General features: G+C 40.1%; 1 protein-coding gene across 3 annotated transcripts in view; it reads left to right on the forward strand.

Moving 5' to 3' along the window:
* The window catches only part of FOCAD (focadhesin), a 104,403-nt gene that overhangs the window by 77,293 nt on the left and 10,165 nt on the right, over window positions 1-16,945 (forward strand). For all 3 annotated transcript variants that reach the window (XM_033085672.1, XM_033085673.1, XM_033085674.1), the window contains 13 exons: window positions 679-720; window positions 2,019-2,127; window positions 2,625-2,741; window positions 3,087-3,325; window positions 4,754-4,843; window positions 8,888-9,035; window positions 11,378-11,497; window positions 12,337-12,459; window positions 13,303-13,380; window positions 13,751-13,822; window positions 13,979-14,081; window positions 15,150-15,230; window positions 16,292-16,420. In XM_033085672.1, coding sequence (XP_032941563.1) covers window positions 679-720; window positions 2,019-2,127; window positions 2,625-2,741; window positions 3,087-3,325; window positions 4,754-4,843; window positions 8,888-9,035; window positions 11,378-11,497; window positions 12,337-12,459; window positions 13,303-13,380; window positions 13,751-13,822; window positions 13,979-14,081; window positions 15,150-15,230; window positions 16,292-16,420 — 1,451 coding nt within the window. The remainder of the gene's footprint in view (window positions 1-678; window positions 721-2,018; window positions 2,128-2,624; window positions 2,742-3,086; window positions 3,326-4,753; window positions 4,844-8,887; window positions 9,036-11,377; window positions 11,498-12,336; window positions 12,460-13,302; window positions 13,381-13,750; window positions 13,823-13,978; window positions 14,082-15,149; window positions 15,231-16,291; window positions 16,421-16,945) is intronic.

Here is a 16,945-nt window from a genome sequence, read left to right on the forward strand (position 1 = left end):
GTTGTTTTTTTCTGAAGAATTACATTCATGGCCATGCTAGAACTGTATGTTTTAGAATAGAGGATCTCTCTCCTCATCCACATCTTTCAGTGTAGGAGGTTGATTGCATCTCTGCTTCGGTCTTGATATGATTGCAACACTAAACAATTGAAAACAAGTAGCCTGTTATAAATAAACTACAGTGATGTGTAAGAAATTGTAACCACTCGTATAGCTTTAATATATCAATTCAGGTTTATATACTGTGTCATAGCATAAATGCCTGTAGTGATTTCCAGAAATATAGTAAGTGTTGAATAAATTGTAATACTTGTCCTTTATAGAACATTCAAATTTCATTGTGCTATAACATAGCACAGTGATCTGGAAAGTTATGTGTATGATGTGCTCAAAAAGCATATTTATGGCTATTGCATGAACCAGCATTTTACAAAAAGTGGTATTAAGTCAAATAAGAGTCCTTTATAAAACACTGGGAGTGCACATGAGCTTTAAGAAACTTGGGGTGGTGTATAGATTTTTTGCAGATTAAATGCTTTAATTATTTTGTGCTAAATCTTCTGATAGGCTGATATACTTGTTAACTTAGAATATACACATGTAGGACAGAAGAGGAATTTAGCTGAGTTCATTCTACACTATTCTACACTGGTGTAAATTCTTTCTGTTCTTTTGCAGGGTCAGAGATATGTTGACTGATGTCATCAAAGGTGCTTCCAAGTAAGAACTGCTGAATTACTGCAGATGATGTTTTTTTCCCATGTTTTCAATAAAGAATGGGACACTGCTCCTTTTCCTCTTAGATCTTGTTAAGATAATTTTTACCTTCATCAAATTTAAGGCATCCAGGTTTCATGAATGTGTAGATTTAGAAGTTTCTCTCTGAGGTACATAGTGAAATATAGCCTTTTAGAAGCTGATGATCAAATCAGCAAAGGTTCCATGAATAGATTAGGAAATTTTTTAACGCAAAAGATACTAAGAGACTTCAATGAACAACTAAGTACCTTGTTGTAACTCTTTGCAAATATCTCTTATCTGAGAGGAGATAGTTTCACTGTTCCAAATGATGGCATTTCACTAAGACTCATGTTTCTAGTTTGAAAAAGCTAAATAGAAATCCAGAAAATACTTTTACTGTAATAGTGACATCTTTGGATCTGGAATAAGTGTCTGGAACAGTTTAGCAGTGTAGGTATATTTTTACAGCAGCAGTCAAGAAGTTTTTAGAAAACTTCTTAGGAAGACTGATGAAAAGAATCTACTGGCCTGTAAGTGGTCTAATACAGTCGTATTGTTCAACTGCTTCAGGGTTATATTGCAGTATGTTTTTCTGGTAATGACTAGAATGTCAATGTACTTCCTTGTACAAAACTGAACACGGTTATGTTTTCCCTCTTTTTTGTCAGTGGCGGATTTTCTTTCTTGGTTTCCTTAAAGGTTTGCACTGTCATAGAAATTAGTACTCTTTGAATCTTATCATTTTCCAAGATGTTAGTGTTTGTGTAGTGTGGGGAAATAATTCAAAACTTTTTTTTAAGCTGATATTTCAATAATGGCTACTCTGCTAAATCTTTTCTTGCTGTTGCAATGTAGTGGCATCTGCCTCTCTAACATTCTCCGTTTGAAGATGTTTTTGTTTTGTCCTCTATGGAAATGGTACTAGCTAAGACCAGCTGTTGCATTTCTGTAGTGCTACTTGCTCTGCAGGGTAGCAGTCTTTATTATGGTGGAAGAAAGGTTCTGTTTTTATACAACTTTGTGTGTGCTAGCCTTTATATAAAAGATAGTCAAGAAAAAAAAAAACCTGAAACACTTCTCTCCTCCATTCTTTCTCTAATTCCTGAAGATAAAATGTAACAGATTTATGCTCAGCTAGAAGAGGGCCCTATGAAGTTGCTAGGGGCAAAGGCCTTCCCTCCTGGAATACCTGTAGCGTAACTTTTCTGCTTTGAGATATATATTTTGTTGCCAGCATCTCTATTATATTTCTTAACTGTTTGCCTTTTTCTGTTCAGAGACAGCCCAGTGGTGAAAGGGAACTCTATTTTTGCTTTAACTGGCCTTGCAGTTGCTGTAGCCAAATATGAAAGCAGCCTATCTTCAGACACTGAAGGGGTGCCTGAGGTGAGTGAATCTGGAAGAGGGTCCCTTCTCTTAGTAGAATACAGAAAAGTAATATGGCTAGGTGTTTGGGGCGGCTGGTAAGTGGATGTGAAGTACTTTACATTTTCAATTTCAAATTTCACCATACTTAGGGAATGCCATCTGTCAAATGCTGTGATCTATACAGAAGCAGATAGCGTGTGTATGTGCCCTGTCAGAAGAAGCATAATATTTAACTCATTTATTTTGACCATTTCAAGTCTATGGACACTGAAAGCCAGGCAAACTCTTTTTTCATAATTTCATAATTTTTGGCTCCACTGAATAGTGTTTGTTCAGAAGTACTGTCTGGAGAGTCAGCATTGACAAGTAAATTACTTTACTTACACTACATAGCAATGACAAAATAATCTCATTTGTGATGGATCACAGCTGGAACATCAGCAGCTGAGCTTCTGTTTAGGTAGAACTTGATTTAAGAAACAATAATGATGACTATTTGGGTTTGATTCTTATAGACTGAACCTGATTTTATTCCTATGAAACACTGGATTTCCATGGTCACAGAGACCCTCTTGAGTATTGTGAATAGCCGCTACCAGCCTAAAGGTCAGGTCTTCCCATGGTTCTATCAGGTATGTGCTGTGGTACTAAAGGCAAGGCAATGTATCTGTATTTCATACCTGGAGTTCTAATCATACGTTTCCTGGCTCTATTTGAGTTGTAATAGTTGGAATAGAGGAAAATAAAAACTTTTCTTGCTCTTGTTCATTTTCTTTCATTGTGCTTTCTGTTCATACTTGTATTTACCTAAAGTTTATTATCAAAATGATAAAAGCCACATGCAAGCAATGTCAGATTGCAATACATCTGTGCTGCTGTTTGCTCTATAGGTGTTTATTTTAAATTCCTCAAATGCTGAGAGTTATTGCCTGGAAAGGAGTAAGAGAATAAAAATTCTCTCTTTTGTGTTTTTCTAGAAATCCTATTCAGGTGAAAATACTGCTAGTATTATAGCTCGATCCTGTGCAGCCACAGCTTTGTCTCTCCTGGTGCCAGTTTTCATTGTGTCATGCAAGGAGAAGATTGAGGAGGTCTTGAGTACACTGACTGACAGGTTACCTGGGAAACCAAATGCTGATGAGTCTCAAGCTGTTCAAATCCACATGGGTCTTGGTTTGGGGATGTTCATCTCACGTTTGTATGAAGAAAAAGTCAGGTGAGAGCTACTGTATTTAATGTAGTTGCAAAAGTAACTTCCTTTTTCTGCATTTGGCCTTAAGCTCTGGGAAATTAAAGTCATGGGCAAATGATTATTGAAGGACTTTGTAGTGTTTCTTAAAAGGTCGTTCTTATTATCTTCCCCCACCTGCTTTAGCCCCCTCCAGAGCTATCCTGGTATTTTGATTTTCTTTCAGGATAAGTGACTAATTTTTATCATATCTTAAGGTACAAAGTGCAAAGCAGTCAGCTAGAAGGGCAACACATATGCTTTTAAATGGGACTAGTTATGCTGGAAGACAAATTGTAAAATAATGCACAGTTCTCATTGGTTCAATTGTAAGTGGCGCTCTGGATATGGGACAGTGTTCACTTTTGTCATGTGAGTTACACATGGGAGGATGAGCTACAACGGAAGTAGTGTAATGAACTGTCTTTAAAGCATGCTATTAGAGCTTTGTTGGCAGCACAGAAGTGTTCTGAAGTTGTTAGAAAATGCCTCCTTTTCAGAAAGGTTGGCCTCAGTTGCAAATTTCTGGTGGTTCCATGTGAAATTAAGAAATAGGTTTGGCTTTATAGTCATCCAGTTTCCTGACTTCTATGGATTTTGTCTTCCTGTATACCCATAAAAAATGTTTAATTAATACACAAGCATAGGTACCAAACTGATTTCACAGTTTGGCAGTTGTTAATTTGCTTAGTGAAGCTAATGTTTCCAAGACACCTGCTTTTGTTAAAACTGAAGTATTCCTGAGTTCTAATCTTCATGCTTTGGTGTATTGGTGCCTTGCTGCCACTGACTCAGCCATATAATTTGGGAACGGACTGCATCTGGGTGGTTAGTCAGTGGGACAAACATGAGCTACATACAAGCATTAAAAGACTCTTAAAGAGAATGAAGTTACATCATTGAAGCCCGGAATTTTGGAGTATGTGAATCAGTATTTTGGGGTTTGTGTTTGGTTTATTTCTGTGGTGAGGGGTGTTAAGTGAATACATTTGTCTGACCATTTCTTGTAGATTAGTTTTGCTCTTTCATTGCCCTGCATGATTTGAAAGCTTAATCTTACACATTCTTCAAAGCATTGTCTTGCAACAAATCAAAACTCATAGGGATGTAGCTATAGCTTATATCAGATCATAGAGCTAGTTTCCATTAAAGATGTCCTGTTTATTAAGAAAATGGAGTACATGTTTTATAAGAGGGGAGTCTGTGTGGTATCTTTGGAGTGAGATGTAAGCATTTCTTTATTTATCAGTAAGTTAGTCAATGAGATGGAGAGAGATTGACAGAGCTAATAGTGTGAAATGTCACAAATGTTTAGCATATAAGTAGTTACAGGTCTAGCTGAAATCGTGTTTTATCAGGTACCTCCTCCCACTGTCAGGCATTGGATTTTTTTTTTTTTCTGTTTTGGTTTGGTAGTGATATACCTGGTCAACAGATGAACTTGGTTCTCATGAAGTCCTTGGATGTGTTGGAGGACTGCTGCTTTGACACCAATCTGGAGTACAAGTGAGTTTCCTTTATTACTGATGGTACTCTGCCTTTTAAATTCACACTTTCTTCCTTAATTTTACACAGAAAATATACAACTAGGATAAGGAGACAACCCGTTCTGAGTACTTCCCTGTAATCACCAGGCAGGCTGGAAAGGCCCTTTGGAGGGCCACATACTCCCTGAATCAGTCAGTTACAGACTTGGTTTACATTGCTTAAGTTTTTACTGTCAGGATTTGAAACTCCTAAGACAGTAAAAAACATGTCAGTTGCCATGAGACAACTAACATAGCATGGCACCATGTTTCTTCCACAGTAGTCATTTCTCTTTTAAATCAGGGAAGGAACAACAGTATCTTGAGCAGCTCAGTGTGAGTGCATAAGGTTTTCTTTAATTTTGAGCATTACTCTGCTCAGTTCTTCCCTGGTCAAAAGAAACAGCAGTAATTGCCATTTGCGTTTGCCCTCCTTTCTCCATTGCACTTTCTGAAAAGCTCTGAGGAGTCACAGCTGTGCACCATTGGGCTGTGAACCTATATAGCTCAGTGAGGATTTCTTTTGCCTTTTGAGTAGCACAGGGTGAGACAGACAGTACACAGGGACTGTACCAGCTGCACCCCTTTGTGATGCCTATTGCTGCTGTTTTATGCAGCCTGTTAGCTGGAGATCAAAGCCTCAGAGAAGAACCAAGCCAGACGTCTCTGACGGCAAGAGGTTGCCAGAAGAATACGAAACAATGGCAAGCAAGAGAAGGAGGATTGAAGAGGGGATAGTTTTTTGTGCTGGCTATGGTTTTTAAAGGTTAAGAGGAAGTTGGTGTCTAGTGTGAATTCTCTCTGCGAGCGAAGAAGTAATGTAAAGCTGTAAATGTTGCAGAGTTGTCCAAATACTGCATTTCTACACTTGTGAACTGATGTTCCAAAGGAAGGTCCTTTCCAGCCTTTTCATCCAGTATGACACAGACATGATCAGCTGTGAGGCATGAGTTTTTCCACCAGTGTTTCACCCCTGCTAAAACCGTGATTTTCTTTTTCACTGAAAACAGGCTGATAGTGTTTTGGGCGTAGGTCTGCTGAGCAGTGCAACTGTGGAACACTGCGCATAGCAGTGCAGCAGTGCGCTGTTTGGGCTCAGGAAGTGCCCAGTAGAAGGCAGAACTCCCTGCAGCTTGATGCTCTGGCACTAAAACACTTAAAATGTGCTAGGAAGTCTGAGATATCATGTAGATGAAATATACCTAAATACTAATTTTATGTATCTCACAAATAAGGTAGCCAAGTGAGAGCATTTGTTAATTACAAAAAGGGGAGCAGAGAAGGTAAAGTTTCATTCTTACTTTAGTCTCCGATTATCTTTTAAGTCTTTATTAGCAGCGAATGACATAAAATACTATTGCTCTAATGAGAAGTTCCATTTTCTTTCTATGTAGTTTTGTCAACAAGCAATAGTGTAAATTTGAATTTAGAACTCTTGTATATAAGCCATGTCCTTGTTTTGTTGGCTATTCATGGTTTCAGATACACCAGTTACTTAAAAAGGTTTCTTTGATCTTTGCTGGAAAAAATAGCACTCCCAGGAGACCGCTCCATGTACCATGACTATAAGGCACACCCTTTTGACTAAAATTTTGGTCTGAACCTGTAAGTGCGCTTTATAATACAGTGCGCCTTATATATGGACAAAGTTGCGAAATTTGCCAACCCGGAAGTGGGAGCCGCGGCCGCCCCGAGCTGCAGCAGCCCCAGTGCCGCGGGAGCCCCATGCCATGGCAGCCCCAGCGCCATGCGAACCTCAGGCACGGGGCTTCCACGGCGCCAGGGCTGCCACGACTCGGGACAGCCATGGCTCTCACCTCCGGGTTGGCTCAGGGTGGCCGCGGCTCCTGCAAGATGAGGCTTCTGCAGTGCTGGGGATGCTGCAGCGCAGGGCTGCGGCAGTTTGGGGGGGCACGGGGCTCCCATGGCACCGGGGCTGCCACAGCACAGGGCTGCTGGAGCGCCGGGGCGGCACAGGGCTGCCAGAGCACTGGGACGGCGTGGGCTGCCGGCATCGCGGCATATCTCAGAGCGCTGGGGTGGCACAGGCTGCTGGCATCACAGCGCAGCTTGGGCTGCCAGCACTGCTGCGCAGCAGAGGCCCCCGGTACTGGTGGCAGCCCTGTGAGGGGCCGAGTCCCTCTGGCCCTGAGCCGAGCCACTAAACCCCACAATCACATGATTCCATTACTAATTTTTTACTTCGTTGCGCATGATGCAGATCCTCGCTGCAAAAAAAAAAGTGCGCCTTATAGTCCAGTGCACCTTATATGTGGACAGAGTTCGGAAATTTGCTGGCTCCTGGAGGTGCGTCTGATAATCCAGTGCGCCTTATAGTCGTGAAATTACAGCAATTTCACGACTATAAGGCGCACCCTTTTGACTAAAATTTTCCCTCGAACCTGGAAGTGCGCCTTATAGTCCGGTGCACCTCATCTGATGTACAAAGTTGTGAAATTTGCCAAACCAAAAGTGTGAGCTGTGAGCCCTGGGGGGAGCCGGAAGTGCCACAGCAACCGGCTGGAGGCGGGCCCGGAGGCCTGTGGCACCGCCCCTTCCAGGTGGAGGTGGGCCAGGGCGCCCATGGCTGCTGGGTGAAGGCGGGCCAGGGGGCCTGCGGCACCCCCCTTCCCGGACCCAGGCAGTCCCAGGGGCCCATGGCTGCGGGTCCAGGAGGGCCCAGTGGCTTGCGGCACCGCCCCTGCGGGGTGGAGGCGGGCCCGGGGGCCAATGGCTGCCAGGTTGAGGCGGGGCCTCGGCCAGCAATCGCGCGGGGTGAGCTGGGGGCAGAGCCTCACTGCAAAAAAAAAAAGTGCACCCTATAGTCCGGTGCGCCTTATGGTCGTGAAATTACTGTACTGTATTTTAGCTGTACTCAATCATCCTTAATCCCCAGTTATGTAAAACATTATCTTAGGAATATGACTGAAGTTAGTCTCAGATGTTTCTTTTTCACCTAGCTGCGTAAAAGCCGCAGCTCTTGCCATTTTTAAGTTGGATAGGAGAAGCTTGGGAGAATGTGTAAGATCCTAACCGTGTTCATTTGACTACTTGTTGCTTGCTACAGGCAGTGTAAGGGAGATGTACAAGGGGGAAAAACAATCATCACAGGTAAGAGCTATTGTGGATGTATGCCAACAAGAGATCACCTTTAGAGCAATAAGTGTCTGCTATGCTTAGTATCTCATGATGGAAACCAAAACTGTTTGGAAGTTTTCTGACAAAACTGATGACTTGGGACTTGTTATGGGAACACATATGCAGAATTTAGTAGAAGATCTTTGGTCCAGAATGGAATTTCTGATAAAATCTGAGAAAGAGGCGGAGACTGTTGAGATGTTTGTGCCAACTGCCCTATTAAATTATGTCATTTGAAACTGTGTTCTTGTTGCAATTTTAAGTATCAAACAGTAATGCTGGATATGTCTGCCCTGATGAAGCTGCTCCACTGTAGTTAGTACATACAGGCTAGACTGAACATCTGACCATTCCTGTTAAGAAAAGCAGATGAATATCTTAATCTCTATAGCCATTTTAGCAGTTCTCTGGCTTAATCACTAATTTAATTACTTTTACAAATGTAACAGCTCTTGGAGGAGTCTGACAGCAGCAGATGCCAATGCACCTAGTGAACCTGCAATTAGTATGTTTAATTGAGATTTCCTAGTTTGTACTATCAGGACGAATTGCACATTGAAATTTGGATCCATACTTCCTTCATACTAGGTTATGGCGCTTATTGTTGGGGCTACTGGTTCAACAGAAGGATTAATGAGTCTGTATAAGTAGGTATTACTTTTAAATACACATATTCTTTTTATGCTCTTCTTTCATCTGGTGTTTCCTGAAAAAGATGGTGAATTAAAAACCGTTTGCAAAATGGACTATGGTAATAAATTATCTACAGGGCCAGTTACCAGGCAAGGCTGAGACATCTTCTTTCCCGCAAACTTGGTTGGGGTTTAAAGGGAGTTCAGAGCAGCCAAAGCATATGTAATCCTTTCTCTTTTGTTTTCTCTTAAAGCACTGGATGTATTTTAGGAGTAGGACTTGTTCTTTCATTTATGAGTCACAGTAGCCAAACAGAATCACGAGTGCATGTTTCTGCTTCATTGCGAAAACTCTGCAAATATCTGGACAGCAGTGAGGACCAAAGCAGAGGAGTCCAGGAGGTATGACCTATTTTATCACGAATTTTAAATCTTCCTTTTATTTTGTTGCCTCCCTTTAGTAACTGTAGTTTTTCTGCTGAAACTTTCTATCTGTGGTACTGGAGGGCTTGATTTCTACTTTTTCTTTCACAATATATGAGTTTATGTCTACTGGGAAAAAAAAAGTTATAATAATGGCAATAATAAGAATAGAATAATGTGTCATGCTGTACAGACATTAAGAAACTACCTGAAAAGATAATAGACATGATCCTTTAAAGGTCTTCTTTTATTCCTTAACCCCAAATTAAATTGTTGAAAGTTGGATCCTGAGTAGCTATGGATATGGGTCTCTTATAAACAGTTGTTTATTGCTTATCTGATCTACTAAAAGCAGACAACAAGTTACTCTCAGAGAGAACTTAAATACTAATACTTCCTCCTTCAATGTGCCTTCTGTATACTACTTTGAAATTTGGTGTCACTAACTAATGTGAATGTCGTACTTCTGTATGCTGCTATGGCCCTATTTACTATTCTCTTAATGTTTTGGACACTTGAACTGAGCCATGCATTTCAGGGAGTTTGTTTCAAGGATATGTCCTGTAGCTTTTAACATGGTCCATGTACTTACCCTGTAATTCTGCTGAGGTAAAACTTGAGAATGAAAACTGATGAAATGCAAATAGTTTACTACACGAAACAAAAATCAGAACAAGCAGATGTTTTGCACAATAAAGCAACTCTATCTCTTCATGATGTATGTAAGCCTGGAGCAGCTGAACAGTTGAGTTGCATAATCCTCTGTTTTTCCTACGGGAGTTAATAGAGATTGATAGTATTATTCTTTTCCTCCTGTTGGTAGTGCTCTGAAAGCTCTTTATTAAATATCTTCTTCGATGGAGTTCTAGCTTTTTGGCAGTACAGTGTTGGGGATTAGCCTTTTGCAGTTTATGGTGCATGCATTAAAATTACTCACAGCTATGAAATAATTTATCTGTCCCCAGAGATCTTCAAGTGCATTATTGAAGTTAAACTGAGTTTAATACAGCAGCTTCTGAGATTAAGGCAGCAGATGTTTAACATCATGAGATAGTTTGGGATTAAAAGCAAAACCTTTTTCAATTAAAACTTCTGTAAGGATTTGTACAAATGAGTAAAATTTGTGCAGCACTCTAGGATGAGTAAATCCTACTATATGAGATGTACAAGAGACTCTTTCAGAGCTGTAAATGACTTGGATATAACCTGGTACTTGAGAAGTAATTTTAGCCTGCTGCAGCAAGAGGTACATTACTTGCTGCAAGTCAAATTGATATCAATCCTGCACAGTAGGTGGATGCTCTTTGCTTCCCTCAGAGTCATGTGTTCTGCTGCTGAACTTTGGTGCAGAGGAGATTAAACACTTGGCACACTTGCTTTGTTGGTAGTCCTGACTTCACTTCTTTATTCTCTGTGGTTAGGGCAGGAACATAGGAAAGCAATGTTGCTGGTGAATCCTTCTGCAAGGACGGAAGGCTGGTGTTGAGGGCTGTGTGAAGGACAGTTCAATGTGCTCATTTTCTGGCTTGGTGGGCCTGCTTGTAGTCCTGATAGGAGCACAGCATGCTGAGTATGTTTAGTGACCTCTGTAAAATCAGAAGTATTTCCAAGTTTTAGTTGCGTTTGTTTATTGGTGTCAATGAAGAATCTTTCAGAGAGGAATAAATACCTGAAAGTACAGTAATTTCACGACTATAAGATGCATCCTTTTGACTAAAATTTTGGTCTGAACCTGAAAGTGCGCCTTATAGTCCAGTGCGCCTTATATAATGTACAAAGTTGCGAAATTTGCCAACTCCTAAGTGCGAGCCGTGAGCCGAGCCACGAGGAAGGGTGGAACCAGGCAGCCCCCGGCCAGCAGAAGCCGCGCGGGGAGGGAGGGAGCGGGCGGCCCTGCACTGCCCCGAACTGAGGACGGCCCTGCCCCGAGCCAAGGGTGGCCCCGCGGGGCCACGGTGCCAGGGCTGGCGGGGCCATAGCTGATAGGGGCAGGTGGGGCCAGCGGGGCTGTGGCCAGCACAGGCAGGCACGGCCAGCGGCGCCGCAGCCAGCACAGGCAGGCGAGGCCGCGGTGCCGTGACCAGCGGTGCCACAGCCAATAGGGGCAGATGGGGCTGCGACCGTCAGCCATGTGGGGGGAGCCAGCAGTGGATCCTCGCTGCAAAAAAAAAGTGCGTCTTATAGTCTAGTGCGCCTTATGGTTGTGAAATTGCTGTATAGATTGAAAATGTTACGTCTTTTCTGTCATGCTGGCATATTATTTAATATAACCATTGCTACAGTGAGTTTGATTCTAGTTAATGGAATAAAATTTTTTTCAGGTACTTGCCTATTCTGTGGCCTGTTCCTGTGTCTCTGCCTTCAGTGTTGGAATCATAGAAGCAGCTGAGGCCGAGAAGGCTATGAACAAGCTACAGACCTTAGCAGAAAATAATCAGCAGGTAATAATTCTGTATTTGGGCTTTGCTTCAGTTCTCTTTCTCTCCTTTTCTATTTAATATTGGATACTGCTTTAACTGAACTGTAATTCAAGACAATTACATTGATCTACTTTAATCATTAACTACTGCTGAATGTATTTTGCATACTATGCAGTTACTAAGACTACCACTTGATTCATTAATATGATTACCAGACAGTGAAATAAAAGCAAGTTGTATGTGTTTGATTGGATTTAGAAGAGAAATTGTTGTTTTATGCCTTTAGTCCCTGTATCCTGCCACTTTTTGTCTCTTTTATAGCGTATTTCTAAAAATTCTTTTTCTTACATCAACTGTGCGGTTCTGAATTTTTGCTTTTCCTTAACCACCAGACAGTGCATCATAACCATGGCTTCCTCAAGGTGTGTGTTTCATCCCTAGTGTACTAGGGTACTCCTCAAATTGCCAAAAATAATCTCAGTATTTTAGTGCAAGTTCTTTTCTGGTTAAAGTTTGCCAAGAAAAGATAGAGCCATGGGGAAGCAACTATTTTTTAATCAAAGCCTGCTAGTACATTAATCAACTGTTCAGAATGTTTATCTGAAAAACAGGGAGTCAGAGCTAACTACCTGTGCTAGAGTTTTTTGTCTTAATATCAGAAAATCTACTCTAAACAAAGGCTCTCTGTGCCAAAGACGTAATTTTAGAAAATCCCATGTCAATTGAAGTAAGGAGTCATCTGGTATTCTAGACAAAGACATTACCTCCAACTGTTGGGAAATAATAAATATGTAAGTAATGTTTCAATAACAAATGTATTTTTGTAAAATTTTTTTTAATAAGTTCTTTTCGTCTTACAGACCTACAGTTTTGCTTTAGCTTTAGGTGCGATAGCACATGGATTGTCAGCTTGTGGTCATGGGAAAGCTGAAGACCTGAGTAGCAGACTAATGCCAGCCTGGATGAAAATTGTACTTGCAGAGGTAAAAGAGTTTGAATGCATATTTTGGGTTTTGTACTTGTTTTGTTGGTTTGGATTTTTTGCATGCGTGGGGGTAGAGGAGATAGGGAAGGGATGGTGTGTGATTTAAAATAAACAGTAGAAACATAATTTTCCTTGCCTCTGCAGGAATGATGCTAGGAAAAGTTATGACTATCTGAATATTCTGTTTGATTGATATTTGGAAACAAGACTATAACTTTGGGCTGTTTGCTAAAGGGAAAAAATCCCTGTTTCTCTTCTACTTGGATAATTTATGAGAAATGCTTATTTCAATGAGGTCTTAATTTGGACATTTTTGCTAATTTGGACCAGTGCCCAAGGATAAAGTCTACGTTATTAAGCGAAAATGTCTTGTGAAATCAGGTGCTGCTTGTCAAAACTAGAAAAAGGAAGGGTGATTATAATGCCTTAGTCATTATAATAATTTCAATTTATCTGGAAAAGTTAGGTGTTTCAAATCAAACTCTAAATTTACCCATTAAGATTGCAACTGAAGGTAATTATCAGTAAAGAAACTGGTTTTGAGTTGAATTGCACTGTTACATTTTGTGGAATACGGATTGTGCTAGGAAAAAAGAGATTTGTCAATCCATGAAGATTTCAGATTTAGAGGAATAAGGAGAAGCTCCATATAAAGCTTAGATTCATCAATACAGGGATTAGTATTGTCTGCCATGCTGGAGTCTGATCTGAAAAGGCTGTTGGGATTAGAGGTGTACTAGTGATAGTAGTTATGGTTTCTAAATTGGAAGAAACAAACATTTAGTCCTACAGTAGTGTTGTGTCATCACATTGGCTCACTGGTCCTGATTTACTCTTCCAGGGTTCTCCAACAATGGAGCGTCTGGCTGCTGTCAGTGGGCTGGTTGCACTGGTGGGCTCTGAAGGAGGCATGATACAGGTGAGAGTATGCAAGCAAATGTACCTTAATCTCATGGAGAAATTTGGCTAGAAGACAAGATGGGGTGCATCTTCCCCATTCCTACAACAATGGCTGTAAACCAGGGCATCACATTTTCACAATAATTCATGTTGAATATGAAACAAGCAACATTGAATTGCAGTGCATAAAATGGGGTTTGTTCAATTTTGCCATCAGATGGCCCATGTGCAGTGCCACTGAGGAAAAGTTTACAGACATATAGCTTTCTCCCTTTCTGTCTCTCACTCCCCAGAGTAAGATGCAAATGTAATCTGTTTCCAGAATTTTTTCTCTGCTACTTCTTTTTTTTACCTCTTACAAAATTCACCTTTTTCTGTTTCTGTTGCAGCTGAAATCTGAGAGCATTCAGTCCTCACAGTTTCAAAGCAAGCTGAATGAAGTGATCAGAACCCTTACACAGGTAATGGTTTACTCCTTTGGATAATGCATTAGTGTACCTTCACACCTTACACAAACAAGCCAAGTCTGTTGGAAAGAAATTACATAATGTTTGTGTCCAGTTTGAGTGATGCATTGTAGGAAAATTTTTCTAACTAGTGGTTTATTGTCTCAACAGATAATTAGTTTCTCAGAGCAGATTGGTCTTCAGACAAATGCAGTGAGACTTCTGGGGCGTCTTCACATGTCCTGTTTGTCTTCTACCCAGAACAGGGCGTCTGGTAAGATGATTTATTACTGTTTCTTAAAGAACATGTCAAAGTAGCACATCACTAAAAAGACAGTGAGGGCCAACATTAGGAATACAAGTTAAACATTGCGGCCCTGTGGAATGACATGACAGCCTTTAAATCAGACAGCTCACGGTCCAGTGTGCCTAAAGGTTGGAACATGAAGCAGGAATCAGTGTGCTGAATAGGATCCCCCCCATCTGCTTTTAATTCCAATGTGAAAGTAAGGCTCTAAATTGTTCTAATGAAACTTATATATTGCTTCTGTATTTTTTTATAGGATAAACTATAAACAGGTTTTACAATTTCTATGGCACATGTATTTGGCATCTACTTTGTGTCTTTTAGACCTGATTAATCTTCTATTTGTTTTAGACCAACCTGACCTTTTAAAAGTATTTTTCCAGAACAGATACTCTCTTGTTAGCTGAAATAAAAAAACTAACATTCTATGCCCTTTCAGGGCAGCTGATACATCACTAATTTCAAGTACTGTTTCAATATCCATTGGTAAAATAAAGGCCAGATAATTATCATTAATGAAATACCAGTAATAAGCAGAAACTAATGAAGTTGAAGCTGTTCACTTTGGTGTGAACTAAACTGGGAACCATAAGTACAAAATGTAGATGAACATCACAGAGAAAAGTTTCTCAAAGTTTCTGCTTTTATGTATGCCTGCATGCATGCCTAAGGTTAGATAGATATGGAATGTCTCCGCTGCATTAAACTTCCTAAAATTTTGAAGCACCCCCTCTCAAAGCCCAGCTTGCAGTGCCTAATATATTTTTAAGGAAGTTCTTATCCCTGGCTTTTCAGTTGACCTGTGAATTTGTTTTTTCAGGTCTGGCACCTCTCACGACCAGAAATGTTTAGCTTGCCTTAAAGGTGAAAAGGCCAGTACTTCTATCAATCTTGTGGTCTAAATACTCCGAGTCACCTACAGAATCAGTTAGCTCAACCATAACTCAATTTGGCCTTTAAATTTACACAGGAGCAGAAGGTTATAATTCTTGCTGATGATGTTTTAGAATACAAGCAGTGTTTTTATCTTCACAGTTCCTCCAGATTTTAGCTACTTACCTGTAAACAGCTTTATCAGGGCAGCCATTGACTTTGCCATTGAAAGTGGAAAGAAAGGTAAGGATCAAACTACAACATTTGTCTGGGAAATTTGTTACAGCTATAAAAGGTGACCCTAAACACTTACTTTTATTTGCATAGAGAACTTTCCTGAGTGCAAATTTGAACTTCACTAATGTGAGGTATTTCAAATAGAAATTTACTTGCACTCAGAAAGAAAAATTAATTGCATTAATTGCATTTAATTGCACTCAGAAAGATAAGGTGTAGTTAGGACTTTATTTTCTCTACCTAATTTTTTGACTTTTAAAACCCTTTTCCCTTCCCTCTCGTCTTGTGAGATGATGCTTCTTCCCAGTGAGAATTAAAGTCAGATCATTTTAAGTATTAGCCTGTATGCTCAGTTAATACTCCATCATCAGACCGACATTATGCTGTCCCTTATTTCAGGATGTTGGGTTAAGATACTCTGTAACAGAGTGGTATTAGATTACTGCTATGATAGATGCAAAGAAGCCTGAAGAAAGTATGATCTTACATGAGGAAGCCTGGTAAAAAGACAGATGTCTGGGAGTAGTCTTAAGATAGGTGGAGAGGATTACACCTGTGTGGAGCTAAGGGAGCTCACTGCTGTCCTGTGAATAGCAAGCTTTGCTTTAAATGGAGATTAAAATGCCCATGTTTGGATTCCAGGAGGACTGAGTTAATTTATGTTGACATAACATAAAGTAGCAAAGGTTGGCACCTATCTGACTGTTCTTCTGACCTGCATTTACTAGATGGGAAATGAAAAGTGTCAGAAAACTTCGGTGTTCTACCATTAAGAAATGCAAAAATACTACCTTACTAGATGAGGAATATCTGTAATTAATTTGTAAATTGTCTCAAGAACAAGGGATCAGAAAGTTTCTATTTATTAGTAAAAAACCCCATTTTTACAGGAGATTAAAAGTGTAACTGTTCATTAATTGTCAGATGCAAAAGGAAGCAATAGTGATTTTTTAACAGTTTTCAGTTCTTTACTACAGCTCGAACTAAAGTGCAGTGTTTGCATTTTTTTGCTGAGCTGTTGATCCAAGTATGTGTGTATAAAATTCAGACTGAATCTTCTGTTCTAGGCCCTGAATCTGTCCCAGCTGAGCTGGTGAAAGCAGCACTGGCACCCATTGCATTAGTTGGAGAAAGCCATCAGTATCCACCTGTAAACTGGGCATCCATTCTTTCTCCTTTGATGAGGCTGGACTTTGGTAAGAGTGGTAGTTTTCTATTAAGACTTGTAGTTGTCACAAATCTTATTTATTAATACAGCTTTCCCAAACTTTGGAACCCGCTTCAGGACTTGAAGTTAATGCAGTGGTTAGTTCTATTATTCTTTCAAGACTGACTTTTTAGTGTTTGCAAGTATATATTTGCCATCATCATGTGGACATTATTTTAGATAAAGAAAAACTAAAGAAGATCAGAGCTGAGAAGTTCTCTAAAACATTAGTGAAAGTGACCTGAATATTTCATTTGAACTATTTACGTAAGACCCCATCATAATTAACTAAATGTATCCTGTTTTCAGTACTTGCTAAATGTATGGTCCAATGCCCATGTCAGAGCCTGCATGCAACTTTTCCACATATTTGAACTGTTTGGTAGTTCATCTGGCTATTACTGATTTGAAATGCGCTTTCTACTAAATTACACTGGGTGATAGTTTTCAAACTAATGGAAAAAAATTCTGTATGGAGGTTTGCAGTTCTTTTGAAGAGCTGAAACTTGTTAAA

Source organism: Catharus ustulatus, chromosome Z, assembly GCF_009819885.2.
Source record: "Catharus ustulatus isolate bCatUst1 chromosome Z, bCatUst1.pri.v2, whole genome shotgun sequence".
Classification (NCBI taxonomy): Eukaryota; Metazoa; Chordata; class Aves; order Passeriformes; family Turdidae; genus Catharus; species Catharus ustulatus.